General features: G+C 44.6%; 1 protein-coding gene across 1 annotated transcript; it reads right to left on the bottom strand.

Moving 5' to 3' along the window:
- Positions 1-8,517: 8,517 nt before the first annotated feature.
- On the bottom strand, positions 8,518-13,918 carry LOC117850521 (pseudouridine kinase). The gene is made up of 9 exons (XM_034732363.2): positions 13,744-13,918; positions 13,504-13,623; positions 12,602-12,704; positions 12,437-12,484; positions 10,774-10,871; positions 10,560-10,674; positions 9,895-9,977; positions 9,243-9,804; positions 8,518-8,812 (listed from the first exon to the last, which is right to left on the bottom strand). The coding sequence occupies exons 1-9, from the start codon at positions 13,825-13,827 to the stop codon at positions 8,763-8,765; spliced, it is 1,263 nt and encodes a 420-aa protein (XP_034588254.1). The 5' UTR covers positions 13,828-13,918; the 3' UTR covers positions 8,518-8,762.
- Positions 13,919-19,482: the final 5,564 nt, after the last annotated feature.

The raw sequence follows: 19,482 nt of genomic DNA, 5'->3' as shown, positions 1-19,482 counted from the left end.
CCCACTCCATGTAAAGGGATCAAACTCAAGAGAATAGAGAAAAACACAAACCTAAGTTGTTGCTTTCCTGGGAACTAGAACCTGACAAAATCTCCTTGTTATTGATCCAATCATGAAGAGCAAGACTAACCCGTCAAATCCCCTCACCAAATATTAAAGCCTAATCCTTACGCATGTCAACAGGAAACCATAGATAGTGGCACACCAGGTTGGGGAATTCTCGGTGAATCATCCCTCCTTGACAAAGCCACAACGGGATCACTCCACCCAACGGCTCCCTGGTGTGACCCAAGAGCCACCATTAGTGCCCAAGGATTCATTTGTCCTTGGCATGTGTTATGGTTCACCAAAATCTCTCCATCCCACTCGGGAGGTCCACTAATGGGCCTTGCAGTGGCCCAGCTCTCGCATGGTGCCCATGGGAGCCCGAGTAGGCTCACTACTCCGCAGCCACCCAAGGGCTGGTTCATTCCTATCCTTTTGCTCTATCGGCACTAGTGGGGCATTAGCAGTTGTATCGCCACTCCATTCACCATCTCCAGCGGTGGCTTGTGAGTCGCTCCATGGCAATGTGAGTTCACTGCGTATTGAGAACTAGGTCGAGCAATTTCAAGGCTACATCTTCCACGGTGCTCAACGTGACCCAAGCACCTTGTGCCACCATGAGCACCACTAATAACAAGACACCTTTGGGTATCCATGTATAACACCCTAGTTTGAATTTTGGTAGGATTTTAAAATTTTAATAAAATTTATTAGAATTAATTAGGAAGTGTGTTAAACTATTTGTAAATAAATAATATTTTCTAAATTGAATAAATGAATCTTAGGTTATATAAAACATGTTTGCTGCATTCATGCCGGTCGCACAGTATTTATGAATGTAAAATAGTTTTAAAAGTGTTTTCAAACACACTTAGGTTTCAATCTTGTCTCAATATCCCAAAACCCAAATCCAACTTCCACGAACCCTAAATCGAATCCATGAGGATTTCATTGGGATCGAATCCTACTCAATCAAACCTGCACATTCTATCCCTTATCTTTTTTCCTTCCATTTCAAGCTAAATAACACTCTTGCCTCGTATCGATCTTCTCGCAAGCTGCTGACCTAAATCGATTTCTAATCCAAACCGAGTCTCTCTTATTGTTTCCTTGGCCTAAGATAATGTTTGTCGGGACAACTCCATCCTCCTCTCTTATGTACAAAAGATGACACCTCTCTCTACGTAATGGACAAAGGCCATCTCTTTTCCCTGGTTTTACATCCTTTGTTTCATGCGAACCAAAAAAATGCTACATGGGCCAAAGCCCAACATGAACCAGCCAACTCTCCTCTCACATCTTCTCTTCCCTGGCCGAGAGTTCCTCTCTCTTTTTCACGTGAACACAGAATGCCGCCCCTCCCCTTCCCTCTCACGCAAAGATTGAACCACGCGCCTCCCTCCCATCTGTAGCAATATGCACCTGGACTCTCCCCCCTTGCCAAAAACCAGCAGGCACATGCCCACTCCCCAATTAGCGCCCCCTCTCCCTCCCCTCTCGTCTCCCAAATCAATCAGATCACGAGACCCCATGGCCGTGCCCCTTCCTCCCTCTGTCCATGGCTGCCCCCTCCAATCCTCCCCTCCCTCTCCATCTCCTCCACCAAAACGGAGCGCCCTCAGTGCAAGGAATCCCTTTTGCCAATTCGCCCTGCACCCTATCCACCTTTCTCTCGTGGCCTTGTGCCCTCTCCATCGCCTCCTTCCCTGTCCCCGTGAAAAACAGATCACGGTAGCAATGGCCGCCGGTCCCTAGCCCCTCGTCGTCAATGTCGCCGGTAAGCCGAACCCTTTCCCATCGCTCTCTCCCTCAGCCACTCTCTTACGATCTTGCATCGCAGGCTCCAAGGATGCGACCCTGCTGATTCCCAACATAGAACAGAGGCGCCTCCTCTCTGCAACACGTGCAGGCAGACTGCTGCCTTCTCGTCGCCGCCGTCGTCAACCGCCACCGCTGCCTTCTCGTCGCCGCCGTCGTCAACCGCCACCGCTGCCTCTCGTCGTGCCCATCTACAACCCCTGAAAAAGGTGAAAGTGGGAACCCCACCATCTCCTCTCTGTCTTTTGTGGTTTGTACCCCGCGTTCATGAGCCATGGATCGAATCCTAGCGAACCCCGACGAGGTTCCTTCGGTTATCTCGTCGTTGTCCTCGCGGCCAGCGACCCTGCCTCTGGTTGGCATTGCGTTCCCCGCTGATCCTGCTGTCCGATGATCAAGCCCTTTTACCACCATGTGACCCTTGTACGTGCACACGTTCCTGCAAAGTGGCTCATCCATATGTGCCACGATTCCTGAGATATTAATCTCCCCCTGTTCGCTGCCTACACTGTCCCCACAGCCGTGCCATCCTGTCTTGCTTTTGCGTTCCCTGCTAATCCAGTTGTCCACAAATCAAACTCTTTAACCACCGTGTGACCCTTGTACCTGCACACATCCCTGAAAGATGGATCGGCCATAGGAGTCACAGTTTTGAAGAATTTGATTCCGTCATGCTTGATGCCCTGTTGTTTACACAGACGCACCATCATGTTTGATCCGCGTTCCCCGTCAAACCCTTAAAACAGATCGATGTACCCTTCAACCAGGACGTGCCACATATAGTTGCACAGCATCACACAAGTTTGATCGACCAGAGGACCAACAGAGACCCTGTATATGGTGGATACCGTGCTCACTTCTCCATCTGTCGTGGCAGCATTGCCACCCTGTGTTACTTTCGCGTTCCTCAGTGAACAGCAGCTTGAAACAGCATGTCCTTTGGCCAGAAACCTACCCTCATCCCCCGTAGCATCCCCACAAAACATATATCCATGTGGTACAGCAGAGACGAAGTCGTGATGGTCACAATGTCCCTGTCCTGCTGCCGTGTGCATGCAGAGTGCAGTTCAAATCCGATCGCGTTCTTCACCATTTGGTTAAGGGTATCGATATGCCCTTCAATGTGAGTGCACACACACTAGTTGCACATGAGCCCACCATGTATCTCGGCCATATGCACAGCAGACCTCCACATTCTGGTGGTCACAGTGCTCACTACCGTGCAGTCCACAACAATCAGCACCTGCACTTAGAACATATCTGTGTCCCGTCGATTCCTTCACCATCACAGTGCACCCTTTTGTTCTTGTGTCTTCCTATGTTCCCTCTACATGGCTGCAAAAGTAATCCCCGCGTATCTCTGAAGAAACGGCCAGCACCCTAGAAAACTCGTTCAACACCACCAATGTCCATATTTTCTCTAGTCGTTCTGCCCCCTGCAAGTACTAGCCATCCACATCACACACAATGTCCTCACCTCTACATGTTCTACAACCAGAGAGTAACCTCTTTGCTAAGATCTTTACCATAACCTTCCGTTCCCCAAATCCATGCCATTCCAACGGCAACCATCCACCAACCAACCAAACGACAAACACATCCAAATGAAACCCCCTCCATCGCTAACCAATCCTATCATACCACATCAATCTTCGTAATCCCATCCGTTGTTTAGCATCGTAGTCTTACGAAGTTTATACTTTTGATAATGAAATATAATATTAACCTGATTAAAGTACATTTAATTGTTTTCCACCTAAAATCAATCTACTTAGGTGTACATGGAGGTGTTTCATAAATTAATTAAATTGATTAATATCAATATAAATGTATTTCAATTATAATTTGATTAGTACAACACGACACATGTTATAAGTTGATTAGCTGCTCTCACATGCCTTTTAATGTCAATGTCAAATATTTAAATTGCATAACATATATGAAATACTTATAAAAAAATTGACTAGGCTTTTACAACAATTTTGAGCTAAATATATTTTGAATTAATCCCAACCTAGGGTATTTCTGTGAAATATTCCTTACACATGTTTTTCCTATATAAAATAAATGCAGCATATAGTCCTTTGTCTTTCTTTATAATGTAATTGTTCCGATAGTTGTATCCTTTCAATCGTAGCTTCATTTTCAGTGCTTCTTGTGCATCTTCGTTCATAGTGACTAGTGTTAGCTAGTAGTACGCTTTTCAAAATGATTTTATTATTACTTGATGTATTGTTCTTAGTTGCTTTAATTGTATTGTTTCAGTTGATTGCTTGGCCTTGAGGAACATTTCTAAGCAGTAGTCTTGGGAAATCAGGCAAATGTCCTTGATGCATACTCCTTGTTATACCTGCGTTTATAATAATGTCACCGTTTTATTTACGCTTATGCATGCATTGAGTCAATTTGCTGGGAATCCTATGTTAGGGTTTACTAGAACTTTGTTATGACTTCCTTGAAGCCCTTAGAGAGTTGTGGTTTTGGGTAGTGAATTGCTTAGCTGTGCTCTACACATGGGTTGGGTTTAATCTTAATATTGACTAATTACTATATAATCATGTGGATGGGTGATCTATTAGAAACATGGAACCCTAGGGGCTCAAGCAAGTGTTTGTCTGGTGGATGGTATTTTTGGGTTGATGCTTGTCTTGCTTGAGCCATTTCAAGGATTGATGTGTGGAGCGACCACTTAGGACAAACGGTACAACCACGAGAACTAAATGGGAAAGGTCTTGGCCAATTAAGTAGGGCAACCCAGCGGACTGTGTTAGGTTGTCTGGGCTGGATGAGGGCCAAGTCCCGAGAGTCCGACAAGGTTCAATGATGGGTCCATACCCTGAGACTGGTTAATGTGCGCTGGGGAATCTATGTAAAGGTCTCATAGTGCACCGCGTAGCACACACATCTCAAAAATGTGTGGGGGCTTCAGCGCCCCCCCCCCCCTGAATGGTGACACGACTCGTGGGTAAAAATGTACCACCTCTGCAGAGTGTAAAACTATTATAACAGCCGTGCTCACGGTCAACAGCGGTCTGGACCCTCACATGTTTAGTTGGTGGAATGGCTGGTTTGGTTGGGTTGCTTGGCCCTAGATGATAGTCCTTTACCTCTAAGTTGGGTTTGGGTTGGGAAGACTCTCACCGTAGTAACTAGGTATTTAAATAAAATATGACAAACTAAAACTTATGCTTGCAGCCAGTTGTGTCAGCCTTTTTGATATAAGCCCTTATACCTTTACCTCCCACACTTGTAGAGTACATTTCGATGTACTCACCGTTTCCCCCTTCAACCCCTATTGTTTCTCTCCCTCCCCCTTAAATGCTGCTTACATAAAAGTAAGAAGAAGGAGCCACACATGAAGACCTGGAGTTCTAGGCTGGCATGACCCCAGTCGACATTCTTGTGGAAGATGAAGCCCTCCGCTGCGATTAGTATCAATCCGCTGTGTAATCTTTTTGTTTAGACCCTCTAGTCATTTTGTAATTATTAACGCTTTGTAATGATATATGTTGTGATATTCACCGGTGAAGTCACTTTATGCATGAAAATTGATCCTGAGCATGCATAAAGGGTGCGTTCCGGTTTGTCCTTAAAACCAGGTGTGACACCATGGTAGCATTCCCACATGTTGAAGCCCCAGCTCCAAGAGGCTGTGAGTGCCTCAAACAGCATGAACGTGTTACAACATCCATGCAACCGAACATACGGATGGGAATGGTTATTTTCTCATGTATATTGCAGTCTCACAAGAGGCAAAACTACCCAAGCTCCCCCTTCATCTCCTAGGTCGGCCCGATCCCCAGAGATCGTGCATCGCAATGAGGCATGCCTCGAAGGGGGCGGGTACAATGCGCACTTGGTGAAGTCACACTGAGCCCATCAAAGCCATGCCATGTCTCGTAAAACAATAGAGAGGTAGCGGTCAGGGTGATTGAACTAGCATGGTAGGCGGCCTTCATGGCCAGCAAGTGTCGGGTGCTAGGGGGCAGAGCACATGGCCATAGACACATCGGGGCATCGGGGCGTGGGGAAGCACCTGAAGTGTTATGCTAGATTGCACTGGCTGGAAGGTGAGGCACTGATTCCCTATGCTGAAGTGTTGCGTGCTCGTACACCATCCGATGATCCCAAGGTGCTCGCTAGTCCAAACAAATCTACTCCTGGTTCTAGCCCCTGCAAATACCCGAAGCCATGGCCCCTTTGACCTAGCTGCGTCTCAATGGTAGGGATTATGACAGAGACCTGGCTCACACAAGTACTAGGTGGCATGGCTGCCCCTAAATGAGAAGGACCATGATTCTTGTTTGGCCTAGCTTCACAGCATTGGGGAGCCACCACTGGCTAGCACTGCCTCTTGTCATGCCCTTCTTGTGGCCCACTTCGTTCCCATACCTAAAGCAGGTCAGGTGGACGCATAGTGGACTATCATCACAGCTCGTCGCCAACTTTGAGGATGGTGCTTGTTGGTCCTGCTTGGGCAAAAGTCTACCCCGACTTTTAACCCCATCTAAGATGGCGATGGTGCAACCAGTCCCTAGAGGAACAGCATGTCGTGACCTCTGCCTCGCACTGTGCCTTTTTTGACACGGCTTCTTAGTGGTGGTCTTGCTGACCCCATGGACCCTAGTCCTTGTTCTCACGGGACCGGCCTTGCCTCCATTCTCCTCATCTTGTCTTGTGGGGTGCCGTCAGGGTTGGGGCTTGCTGCACACGATAACATTGACCATGGCAAGATCTCTCAGCACAACATACAAAAGGCTTGAATTTTCCATGATGAGAAAGAATAAGGGAGGGTAGCTGAATGGAATGGCGAGTTGCTAAGTGAGGGAGGCTGCCACTGCAGGGCAATGGTAGATGCAGCATGTTAATTTAGGAGGGGCTCCCTCTTCTTCTTCTCCTTCCTTCCCTCCCTTCTCTTCTTCATCATTCTTCCTAAAAAATCATGGAGGGGCTCCATTATCCGAGCGGCAGTAGGGGGGCTTGAGCCCTGCCTGCCCCACTGCTAGATCCGCCCCTGTCGCAGGGTATTTATGGCGGTGGATGCCCATATTCTTGTCCACAAGGAGCATGTTTCCCCATCATTTTGGTGTGGCTTCTCTTCAATTTTTGAACGTTGTTCACCAACGCCATGGAGGGGCCATCGGTTTTTAGTAGAGGGCGAAGCCTCCCTTGTGTGGCATCTCCCTAGGTGGTGTCCTCCTCCTCCCAATACCCCTAAGAAAATGATGTTGATTGCAGGCCAGGGCTCGCTCCGGCAACCCCTACCCCTGAGCGATGCCTCAAGAGGACGAATAGGGTCCCCTACTCCTCGTCTAGGCGCCCTTTGCGGGGTGTAAGTGCACTAGGCCCCTAGTGGATTTGGGTGACTAATGAACTTTTTAAGCATATGAGCAGGTGCATGTGTGTTTGATTGATATTTATTCATGTTAATTCAAATAAGGATATGTACATCCGGCTCATGTGAATGGAAAACAAGTATTGATCAATGGCATTCGGTATCTTGATGTAGAAAACAAGCAATTTTGATGATGTTTAAGAAGGCTTGAGCTTATGTCTATCTAGTGAAATCTAGTGGTCGTAAATCAGAAGATTGCTTGAAATAGAAGAAATGTCAAAGATTGGTTATTATGTTGAAAACAAATGGTTTGTCAATGACCTCGTTCGGCTGGCTGTTGCGTTCGGCTAGCTGGCTGCTGCGGCAGAGAGCTGTTGCGTGCTGCAGCTGCTGCGGCAGAGAGCCGAGCAGCAGAAGCCAGCTGCAAAGCAGCCAGCCGAACGAGCCCAATTAATTTTGAAGACAATGAAAATAAAAAAGCATTAGCGAACGTAATTAGTTGAGGTGTGCTACATTGACAAGGTGAAGGTCTCCGGAGTACTATTTCATATGGATTGATATGCTTTGAGAAGATAATTAAAATAGTGAAATGGTTTTCAAAGAGAAGATATTGTGATGCAAGGTAGTATAAGACTCAAACTGACACATGGATGGAAGGGCTAAGCAAAAATCTTATTTCGAGGTACAAACAAGGTCAAGGGCAAGCGAGGGCTTGGTGCTGAAGAACCTAACTAGAGTGAAGGTAATAGAAATGGGATTGACACTGAAGTATCAAGGGTCATGGAGATCATCATATTGCGAAGCATCAATCATTCATGTTGTGAAAGAAGTTAACTCGTGGACTAGACATAGACTTCACTAATGCAAAGAATGAATTTCAGTCCAAGTCACCGGTTCAAGGTTGATGTGCTCAAAATAAAGAGAGTTAGGCACATCCCTCGTGAAGAGGTATTATAGTGTTGCATGAATCAAAGCTTTGAAGCTTTAAGTGGTTGAATTATATTTATTCTTAATCTTAGGTGTAAGTATGCCATACTATAAGAGGGATGCATCTTCTTTAATAAAGTCTTAGTGCTCAAGTAATCAAGTTAATGAGAGACACAGAAGACCTCATTCATGAACACCTTATAGTGATTTAGACGGAACAAAACCGGAAGTTGTAGTTTTCCAAACTGAAGGTTCAATTTTTTGATGCCACGTGTTTCTAACAGCTATCTGGTTTGAAAAAAACGAGATGTAACACAGATCAAGGTCTCTAAGAATTTTAGCACATGCAGCTATAAAAAAAGCTATCACGCATGCACATCAGTCTTGCAACATTAACCGATGAAAAACACATTTGGAATAACAAATATTTCAAACAATTTGCTCCGTTAAGCAAATTTTCACTCACAATATACAAAAAAAATTAAATGAGAGCACGAAAGAAAATGTGGTTTGTGATCTGTGCTCCGTTTTCTTACAACATGTGCTGTATATAACAGTATCAGAGTTCAACAGCTTCAACAATAACTATGTAATGTCTTCCAATTGCAGCAAAGTTCTGGCGTTGGTGTTTTATTCTTCATTTGCACCAAAGTGTCTTTGCAGACAGCAAAACCCTTTTTGCATCATCTGTCATGTAAATTGATAATCAGTTCGGAACGGCATATACAAATTATAAGAGCCCTGATGGTTGGTGAACACAAGAGGTTATAACTGCATAAGGTATGAAACATCTGGACGACAAAATTGCAATGCATTTCTCATTCACATCTAGGATATAGTTAAAACTGAACATCAATACTAAGATTTGGTTTGCGGTTTCATAAATGCACTCCGCAAAAAAATTGAAGTATTGAATTTCTAGTTCTGGTTCTCCAAGTGATCTGCTACATTGCATGAGAAAGTTGAGATTCAATCTTAAAAATTGTCCCCACTATTTTCATCACCCTACTAACAGTTGATGGTAAGAATAGTTCAAAAATCAAGAACTTTTTCTTAAAAAAAACTAAGAATTAATTTTACCAAAGAAAGAAACTGATTGAAGATTACTGTAGCAGACCTGCAACACTTGCAGCAGAAATGTCATCAGGTATGTTGGCTTCAGATTCCACAGATGCCTTGGCTATAGCGACCCCAATTGCAACACTCCGGATGATATCCAAGCCTCCACATAGAGCTGAAAGGACACCACCAACCAAGCAATCACCAGCACCTGTGAGGCTGATCACTGAAGCAGATATTGCAGGTAAATGAAAAACACATGTTCTTGAAGAGCTTTCTCCGCACAAATTAATAGGATTGTTGGATGGAAAACACCCTTCCAATTTTTCAACTAACTGTCTGGAGAAAGGCGTTTGTTTGCACTTGCACTGATCTTTCATAAAGTTAGTGTGCTCTTTGCAACAAATAAAAACACCATTCGAGCCAAGTGTCACAACAAGCAACTTGATCCCCTTCTCAAGAAGAAAAAACATTGCTGGGCTAAGCATTTCAAACAAATATTTAACAGCCTCTGCTTTGTCCTTGCACTGCTCCATTTTTTGAAAATTATATTTCACCGATGGGGATAATGAATTTGCCATGGCAACAAGCTCAATCTCATTTGGGGAAGTGAAAGTTATCTGAATCATCACAAAAAAAAATTATATGAAGTTGTAAAACTTCAAATATAGTGGATACTTCTAAACAGTTGACCAATCCTTTACACTTACATATTTTGCAATTGGTGCAATTCTTCGACTCTTCACCACTGAGACAGGCTCAAATAACACAGGAACTCCTGATTCATATGCCACTGGGAAAAATAACTCAACATAGTGTTACCATCGACCTTTTGTCCTAATCAATACAATTAAGATAAGGAAAACATATTATATCAATAACTAGGAGTATAGACAACAGTTGCTAAGTTTTCCCGGAAAGCTTACAAATAATAAAAAATAGGATGGGGAGCATTGCAGCATAATGAAATATACAGCAATGCAATAATAACATTTTCAAAAAGACTAAAATGTAGTAAAAGTTCACAAATCAGGAGTGCACATAATAAAAGCTGCATATGTATTGCAACAGGGCTCCCTAAAAAACATACAAATAAGTTCTGATCTATCATTATAGAGTTTACTGGATTATCATTATAGAGGATTAAAAAGACGAGCACTGGTATACGAACTAAACATCTTAAAGAAAATGTTCATTCAAAAATATCTTAAAGAAAATTTACAAAGAAATCTCTCAATCATTAGATTTATTCAAATGGAACTTAAATAAATCAAGATTCAATCATGACTTTCCATGTCATGATCAGTAAACAGTTTGCCACGAAATTTTTCAGTGTCTATTTTTTCCCTACAAACTTTAAGGTGGGAAAACTTACTTGTGCAAGCTGCTTCAAGGGATTCAGGAGGTAAGTTTGCATCAAGCATTACAAGTGGTGCATTAGAGATATGATGATGGAACCGATGTATCCAGCTCGGAATAAGAAAATTTTCCTGCACAAAGGAAATGCAACAAACAAACCAGCAATAATTCATAAACAGCACCCTACACTTTCTCAGGTAACAGTACAAAGTGTGCTGTGGAAATCTTACAACTGCTCCAACACTTGCAACTCCAGCAATTAATTCTCCACTACCGTCAAATACATTTGATACTACTGGGGTGGCAACATCATGAACCTGCAGTATTCCTGTGTAGTTATTATGCAATAACGTCACAAAGTAGGATGTTATAAAGAACACATCACATTAATAATGGCAACCCTCTCTCTGATGCACCATTCCATGCTAAATTACAGACAAGTGGAATGGATTTAGGGTGTTCAAACAAAAGAACAAGGAAAATGTCTTCAGAAGATGCAGTTATAACCAATTATTTAACAGATTGTTACTTGATCTGATTAGTTAAGATATGAGTTGTTCTACAGAACATTATGATAGAAAATTTCCAGATGGATCTGTTTGAGCCCATATCATGAACACTGCAGCAGACTACAGAGGGATTGAGTTAAGGCTGAACAAGGGCAGGAGAGCATGTAACATTTAAAGTTATTTAGAAAGTTATCATTTAGTAAAGATATTTCCTCATTAGATAAGGATCCTTATCTCCATGATTATATCAAAAATTGTCAAGGAGTTATCAGCATCCATTGGGTAGTACCTATAAAGCCAGCAACGCTCTCTAGTTAAGGGAACCAAGATATAAATCAATCTAGGTCTAGGATTCCTCTTTCCTGGTCATGTGGTGTCTCTGCCATTACTGGTACCATCATGTTGCAGGGGTTCAAGGGTTACCTCATGTGAGGGCTGAGGCCTTGGGGCCCCTATCTAGCAAGGTCATGAGTCATGACATTCATGACTTATTATCTATGTCTAGATCAAAGTACCAGCATTTCTCCTGCACACAACTAATTCAACATGTCTAAATACAAGAAATCCAACATTCACTTTTTGTACAGAAGTACCCGACAACCCCTTGCACGCTCTTTAGCAGGGAGAAAAAAAAATCAATCAAAGTGATATAGTGATTAAATTTATAAAAATACAAATACGATCAGTTTTGTTGAGCTCACAAGAAAACATTATGCCAGTTATCAAGTTTTTGCAGGATAAGAATTCATCAGAGGAAGGCCGGACAACCAGACAGTGATGGCTTAAGGTAAAGTCCCTGCCATAGCACACATTTTGTCATTCATTGCAGTGATTTACAAACAGAAAGGTAGTCCAATATGTCCTCCCCATTGTATGTTAGTAGGGTTCCATCTCGTTTCTATTGCTTTCAAGAAATGCACACTATTTCACATGAATTGATGCTGCATGCTTGCTAGAGTAGCATAGTTAAATTGGTCATTTTGAGCGCAAACTTCGGACATGATGGCTGTGAAGAAAAATGAAGTCTCTATTGCCTGACATGGTGACATTTTAGATTTCATTTTTGAACCAAACTAAGGCCTTCGACCAGGCCTCACAAATAGTGTAACAGTAATGGGTGAAGCACCTAGGTGCATCTAGGCCCTTTCCCAATTCAACGCCCCCCCCCCCCCCCCCCCCCCCCCCCCCCCCCCCCCCCCCCGCTTCTTGGGCCATAGATCCTTTCAATGGAAAACAATAGAAACTGTGCAGAACCAGCAACTCGATACAAATTGAAAAATAAACAGAAGAAACATTAGAACTATGTTTTCAAAAGAATAACAAGGATGCATCTGAGTTTTCCTATATCATGGATTCATGACATGATGGCTATCTTCAAACTTACCTTCTGTACATAATCCAGCAGACCTCCAGTAATTTAAAAGTAAGTCCCCTTAAGTAGGATAAAAAATAGTATTAGAGTATATATACAGGAGTCAATAAAGCATAACACAAAGTATGTTACTGTACATATATGATACTTGTTCCTCAAAAGAAAATTGCATGATACCTGCCATATCATTTCCAACAACACTTATCATGAAGGATCGTGTCCCAAGCTTTGACATGCACTCAGCAATATTTCTTGCTACACCACCACTGACATACTTAACCTAAGAATTACAAATTCATTATATTTTTATGATTGTCATAAAACTAGTACAAGCAGCCACATAGTCCAAAAGACCAAAAGTATGGACGAACCAACTGCAAAAAATATGGACTAACACAGTAATACTAGATGAAAAGGCATTGAAATTTGTATGAAAATTTGAAACAAACAATGGAATCACTTTAAACTAGAGCATTAAAGCGGCAACTGAAACCTCTTATTCATAAGTCCAAAATCAAGTTTTTATCCAGAGAACAACTTAATGACCTCATTGTAAAGTGGATAAACACCAAGACTGTAACAACAGGCACTGAGTTTCATAATTATACTAATTATACATAAGCATTACGTTAAGTGAAGACGCGGAAGGAACTGCATATGAAACCCTAACAATGGAGCCATATACTGAGAGGACCTTACCCTTACTTTTTAACATGAACCTTAAAATGCTTATGGAATAGTTATCACAATAGAAGCTTCAGCCAAAACGACTGTATAACCTCAGTACGTGACACTATCAGCACGGAAGCTAGGGAGCCTGATCTAGAGTGCAACAAGGTGGAGCAGCAAGCGACAAACGGCCACACAAGGACCATTCATTATAAGCCCATTGTAACAGCAGTACAGCACCTAGAGGAATTAAGCCATGCATATTGTAGCACTCAACTCCCTACTTCATACTCCACAGAACCATTTAATGATATCACTATGGATCTAGCCCATCACACGATTACACCTCGCTTCAGGCAACACAAGGGAGTGACAATCATCAGTCAGTCAATTAGAAGAGAGGAGTATACCATTCCAGGGACAGTCGTGCCGGGATGGGGCCGCACGGAGGGCTTGGCATGGATATCCAGCACCATACCGCCGATGATCACCGGGCTCGGCTCCACCACCGCGTGGCCGCTCAGGGGATTCTGCGGCGAAGGGGAAAAGAAATCAAGCAAAGGGAGATCAAGGTTGGGCGGTGATGATCCGAGACGGATGCCAGCAATTCTGTCAATCAACGGAGTGGCATTTAGTTGGGTGGCACATACCGAGCGAAGGGGCAGGGACGGAGGCGGGGGAAGAAGGAGGTGGCGGCGGATGGCCTCCATCCTCCGGTTAGCGGGCTCGGCCATGTCAGGCGACGGCGGCGCCTTTGGTGTGCGGAGGAGAAAAGTGAGGAGTCCGGGCAGCTGATGGCGGCGGGCGGCGGCGCACGGGGCGGGGAGATGGACCGGGTCCACCAGACTAGACTTGGATGCCAATGGGTCGGATAGGTGGGCCAGGCCGAGAACTGGTGGTTGGCCCAAACTTGGGCCTTTTATGGATTCGGGCCACGCTCAAGCTTAGGCCTTTTACTGCCATTTGCTGCTAAAAGGAAGGACGGACGTGTGGGCCTGCGAATTAACGGAAGGCCCAGCCCATCCCTTGCCCGGCTGTGCTCTTGTGATCGATCGATCCTTGACCTCTCTGCTGTGGCGCTTGGCCAATGCTTGAATAGTTTTGATGTTTAAAGCAAGGCAAACCCATTGGCCTTTTGGTGTTTACTAAGAACTGAGCTCTCTGCTGGATTGCAACTTTGCATAGCATTGGGTTCTGACTTGTAAAACAAATACCAGCGCTGGCTGGCTCATGAGCTCAACTTCTCTCTCTTCCTTTTTGCGTTTCTTTGGGTATATTTTCTTAATCGCTCGTGTTCACTGGAACGATAATGAAGCACCTGATTTCACACATAAACACAAAGAGAGACCATAAAAAAAACAGCACGACATAGCTGTAAAACATCAACGTTACTCAAGAATGAAAGTTGCCATGCTTGGACAGATGAAAAGATGATAATTTTTGTCAGTGTTGGTTAGAAGAACAACGATCCGAACTCAAAAATCGACATTCCCAGAATGATCAGGTAGCAGCAAAGCCTGATCAAGATCAACGGCTGATGCTGCGTCAACAAATTCAGTCAAACAACCATTTATCGGTAGCTCCTCATGCATGGCCGATGCTACTTAACAACCACTTAATAAACCACCTGGGAAAGACTCTGAAGACCTTGATCACAGTTTTAGTACATTATACATTATAACTGAAATTGAGCCTATCAAACTCAGATAAATCCTAGAATCGTGTTCACTTCACAGTAGTTAGCAAGGTGGAAGATGGTGCTTCATCTTGGCTGAGCTGGAAGGCAACTTTGTTTCCTTAATTTGAAGCAAATAACATTATTATTCAAACCAATTTTCACTGCTACCTCATAGAAGATATTCAAAGATCACCTCTTAGACAACCTTTTTGCTAACTGTAAATGGGTTCGAACGAATTTATTTGTTCTGTACCAAAACTGTAGACGTTGCGACGAGCTACAATTTTCATAGAAATCATATCCATCGAGGTCATATGAAAACTTTATAGTTATCCAGAAATTGGCAGCGTGGTACAGGGCACGTCCGCAATTGAAGTGCCTGTCATGGGTGCAGATAGACTCCTATTCTTGCATTTTTACCAGAATTGATACTATTTTCATTTTTATAAATAATATAATTTCAAAATTATCTGACAAGCAGCGGCGGATCCAAGGCCCGGCCAGCCCGGGCACCTGCCGGGGCTCCTCGCGTGAGCACGCCACCCTACGGTGGGAGCATCGGGCACTCCGCGCGCGTGATAGCTACGGCCAGCAGCGCGTGGGAGTCTTCTGCCTCTTTGAACAGACGTAATATTCTTGAGCCGATAGATTACCTCAAAGGTAAACAATGAAGAATGAGTGAGAGATGCCTATGACCATGGTGGGCTAAATTGCATGATGACTTCGCATAAGGTTTAGAAGGATCTTGCAAGATGTCGTGCAAAAGAAATAACTGAAGTAACTACGGGAAGATTGGTGATATACAAATACAATTCTCCGTGCTTCTTGATGAATCACATGATATATATATATATATATATATATCAATAAAGAGCAAATGACAACAATCATAAGGTCAGTAACCAGTTCATCGTGCCCTTTGTCATGACTACATCTGATGCATTGAAGGAACATTATTTAGAGCTCTGAATATGATAGGTGAATTTAATGGCCTACAAAACACGATTCTAGATGAAAAACACATATGCATTCAGTGTCCATTGCTTTGACCATAGTTGCACCTGGTTGTTGTTTCTAAACACAGATACTAGTTGCTCTTCTGTTCATCATTTTTGATGCTATATGTTCGCCCAGGCTCCGAAGAAATCCTGGGTCCGCCACTGCTTCCACTCAAAAGAACTTCTACTCAAAAGCAAGAAACATACGCTAGATCTAAACCCATGTGTCTAGATAACCACACACTCTCCCCCCTCTTCGAGCACAGACCGCAAAATCACCATGTTGTATCAAGAGTTCACCAGCCTATTCTGGCTGTACTATCAGTAGATCACCTCACCATCAGCGTGGTTTAGATTCCCTCCAACCCTTGTATTAGCTTCTGCACCATATAGTCCCGCTTTGCTTGCCCCTCCACAGACACCATCTTGCTCCAATGCTGCAGAAAACCAATGATCTTATAAGCTAGAGCTTTGGAGTTAGTTAATAGAATATTGGAGAAGACCCAATCATTCCTAGTACGCCAGATCGCCCAGCTCACACCCACCAGTAAAAATAGCGTCAAGTTATCCCCCATCACCGAGGTCCCGTTTAGCCTATGATCTGCAAAATCATTAAGACCAACGGGGATAGAATCCCATCCTAAACTATCTCTGATCCAACACCACGCAAAGGATGCCAAGGGGCATCTGAAAATGAGATGATCAGCGTCCTCTTTTTCCTTGCATAGTTTGCATTCCTCAGGACTGTCCCAATTTCTCTTTTTCAGCTAAACCGCGGTTTGTAGCCTGTCATGCCATAACATCCACAAGAAGATCTGAATTTTGAGGGGGAGTTTCGTGTTCCACACCTTCACCATTGTTTGATCAACACAACCTAGGTTAACAATGAACCTGTATAACGGTCTTGTGGAGAACTATTTGGTATTGTTGGGTCAGGACCTCAATCTGTTCGCACTCTCCGATCCTTCAGTGCCGCTCCGATCATCTAGTCGTGCCGGCGGCAGAGAGTGGAGCGAAGGGGCAAACCATACAAGGAGGACGAAGACAGACACAGCCGCGGGAAGCAGAGTTGGGGCCTTGCTGCCTTGGGGGCCATGCGGCATGGGACTTGGGGACGGTGTTGGGTAGTAGGACCCTGTGTGCTTGATCTTTCTGGTAGTTTCTCAGCGTAAAAAGCTAAAAGCTCAAACAAATAACAAATTTCTCGTGCAGCTTCTAAAGAGCTGGAAGCTTAGAAAAGCTGAGTTTATATGAAAAGCTGAAAAAGCTCAGTTTTACGAGCTTTTCGTAGCTTTTTAAGCACAGAAAATCAAACACATCTTCTAAAAATGGGATATTTAACTATTTGCCATCTTTATAGATGTCACCTCTCCATTTGCCATCCTTATGAATACTCCTATATATTTGCCATCGAAGAGAGAAAAATTCTTATGTATTTGCCAAATTGGCTGATGTGGCGTGCCAGCTTGGACCGCCAGAGTGGCACTGGATGCTAAAAATCTATTCTGCCCACACTATCTTCTTCCTCGCATCCTCCTTTCTTCCTCAGTCCTCACGCAAGCAGCAACAAAGCTCTGCTCGAAATAGTAGCGGCGGACACTGGAACGTCAGCCACAAGTAGCAGCGCCATCAACCATCATTGTACTGCTCCATGTTTTCCATCGACATTCACAGTCCGCACACAAAATGATCCGCGGTGCTGCATAGAAAAGGGGAGCCGTGGGCGCCGCTGTCACCGTGGACTTCAATTCATTTCTTTCTTCATGCAGTGGAAGGGCAACGGAAGTACGGAACGAAGCCTCTTCAAACTAGCACAGGGCGCCATTAGCCCGCAGTAGGCGGTGTTCCAGCAGCACCTGCGGGGCGGCGCGGAGCCCGCGGGTAGCAGGAGCTGGAGGCTGTCGTGTCATGCGAAGGTCGAGGAGGTCGTGGAAGTGGGGCGGCAGCGGGCTGGCGGGGCCGCCGAGCAGGATCCGAGCAGGCCGGAGGAGTCCGTGCGCGGCGGGGCGCGCGAATCCGACATTGCGTCGGCGGCGGTGCGGGTGAAGGCGGCGCGGAGGAGCGGGTGAAGGTGGCGAGGGTCTCCTGCTTCACTGCTCGTGCATCTCCGGGGAGGGATTTCCTGTGGAGGAGTGGAGGACGCGCCCATGGCTGGTACCTGGTGAGATGTCGCTGCTGTAGCGAATCGGCTGTGATGGCCTGATGGGGCAGACAGTGGCTCTGGAGCTCAACATGCTTGTGGATTGGGGTACCGGCCAGAGGTAGGGGATGACAGACCACTTGCCATAGAAGAAGGAAGGGAGAGTGTGGGGTGCCGTCGGGTGGGGGGGGCGAAGTGTCAGACCATCTTCGGTCAAGACAGCTGAACAGAATGAAAGAGATAAGGGGTGACGAGGACTTTTCGCATGCCATGGACACATTGGCAATCCTAGTTGGCGTGCCACATCGGATGATTTGGCAAACATGTAAGAATCTTTCTTTTTTGATGGCAAATATGAAGAAGTATCCGCAAAAATGGCAAACGGGGAGATGACATCCGTAAGGATGACAAATAGTTAAATATCTCTCTAAAAGTTAGTGTTGGCTTTTCAGAAGTAAAAAAACACCAGCAGTTTTTTAGAAAAGCTCAAAAGTTACGGCAAACAAATAGATCCTAGGGTGATGCATCAGCTTTTTGCCTTTTGGTGGGCTCTGCTCGGACAGTTCGGGGGTGTGTGGCGCTGTTGGACTGCTGGTTGGCTCCGCTCAGCCCTATTTGTCCGCATCTGCAAATTAGTTGGCATTTAAGTGATTTGCGTGTCCACGTAGGCAAAATCAAGAGTTAATCCTCCTTAGAGACTGAATTAATCCAATTTCAGTAGGATGAGGGAGTAAATTAAGTCAATATTTTGGTAGGTGTGGGATGGACAAAGTGAATAGGTGAGGAGAGTAAAACGGACTTTTTCCTAAAAATAAGAAGATAGGAATTTGCGTTTTCTTATAGAGCACATGAAATTGATAGTAGGGTTAGAGAAATTGAGCATGGAAAAAGATAAGGCAGATAAAATAATGGTTAGATATTCAAAACCTAAGTCATACATGAACACTATGGCTAAAGTTCGTGGGACAAAAGCAAATGCATGAATTGTACTACTATTTTTTATGATGATTATTTCTTGAAATTGTGCCTTTTTCAGGCAATCGTTGTTATCCATGAATTAAATTATAATATGAGTGTTGGTAACGTTTATTGAGGGTCGACATTTCTCCGTTGCAACGCACATGCATAATTACTATTCCATCCATTCCAAATTGTAGGTTGTTTGGTGCAGCTCACCGGCATCAAGCTTCGGCGGTCCTCCAGCGAAGCTTCGGTGAGATTGAGGGGCTTCAATGGTGGGGGAACCTTGGAAGCTCCTCCATGGCTTGGAGTGGAAGAGAGAGAGTGTGTGGGGGGGTGAATGAGAGGGGGGGAGAGAGAGAGAGTTGGGAGAGGCTCTGGTCGGGCTGGGAGCGCGGACTAACGTGTGGGGTCCGTGGGGGTGACGTGGCGCAAAAATCTGCGCATGTGACACGCACCACGATGTGCTAGCGGACCGTCCGCGTGTGAGGGGTGGACTGTCCGCGGGTGACGTGGAAAAGGAGTTGACTGAGTCGTGCATGACCGAGTCAAGGTGCTGACGTGTAACGGCGAACCGTCTGGCCTATAGGGGCGGACCGTCCGCAGATCAAAA

This window comes from Setaria viridis, chromosome 3 (assembly GCF_005286985.2).
Source record: "Setaria viridis chromosome 3, Setaria_viridis_v4.0, whole genome shotgun sequence".
NCBI lineage: Eukaryota > Viridiplantae > Streptophyta > Magnoliopsida > Poales > Poaceae > Setaria > Setaria viridis.
This window is presented reverse-complemented; position numbering and strand designations above follow the sequence as displayed.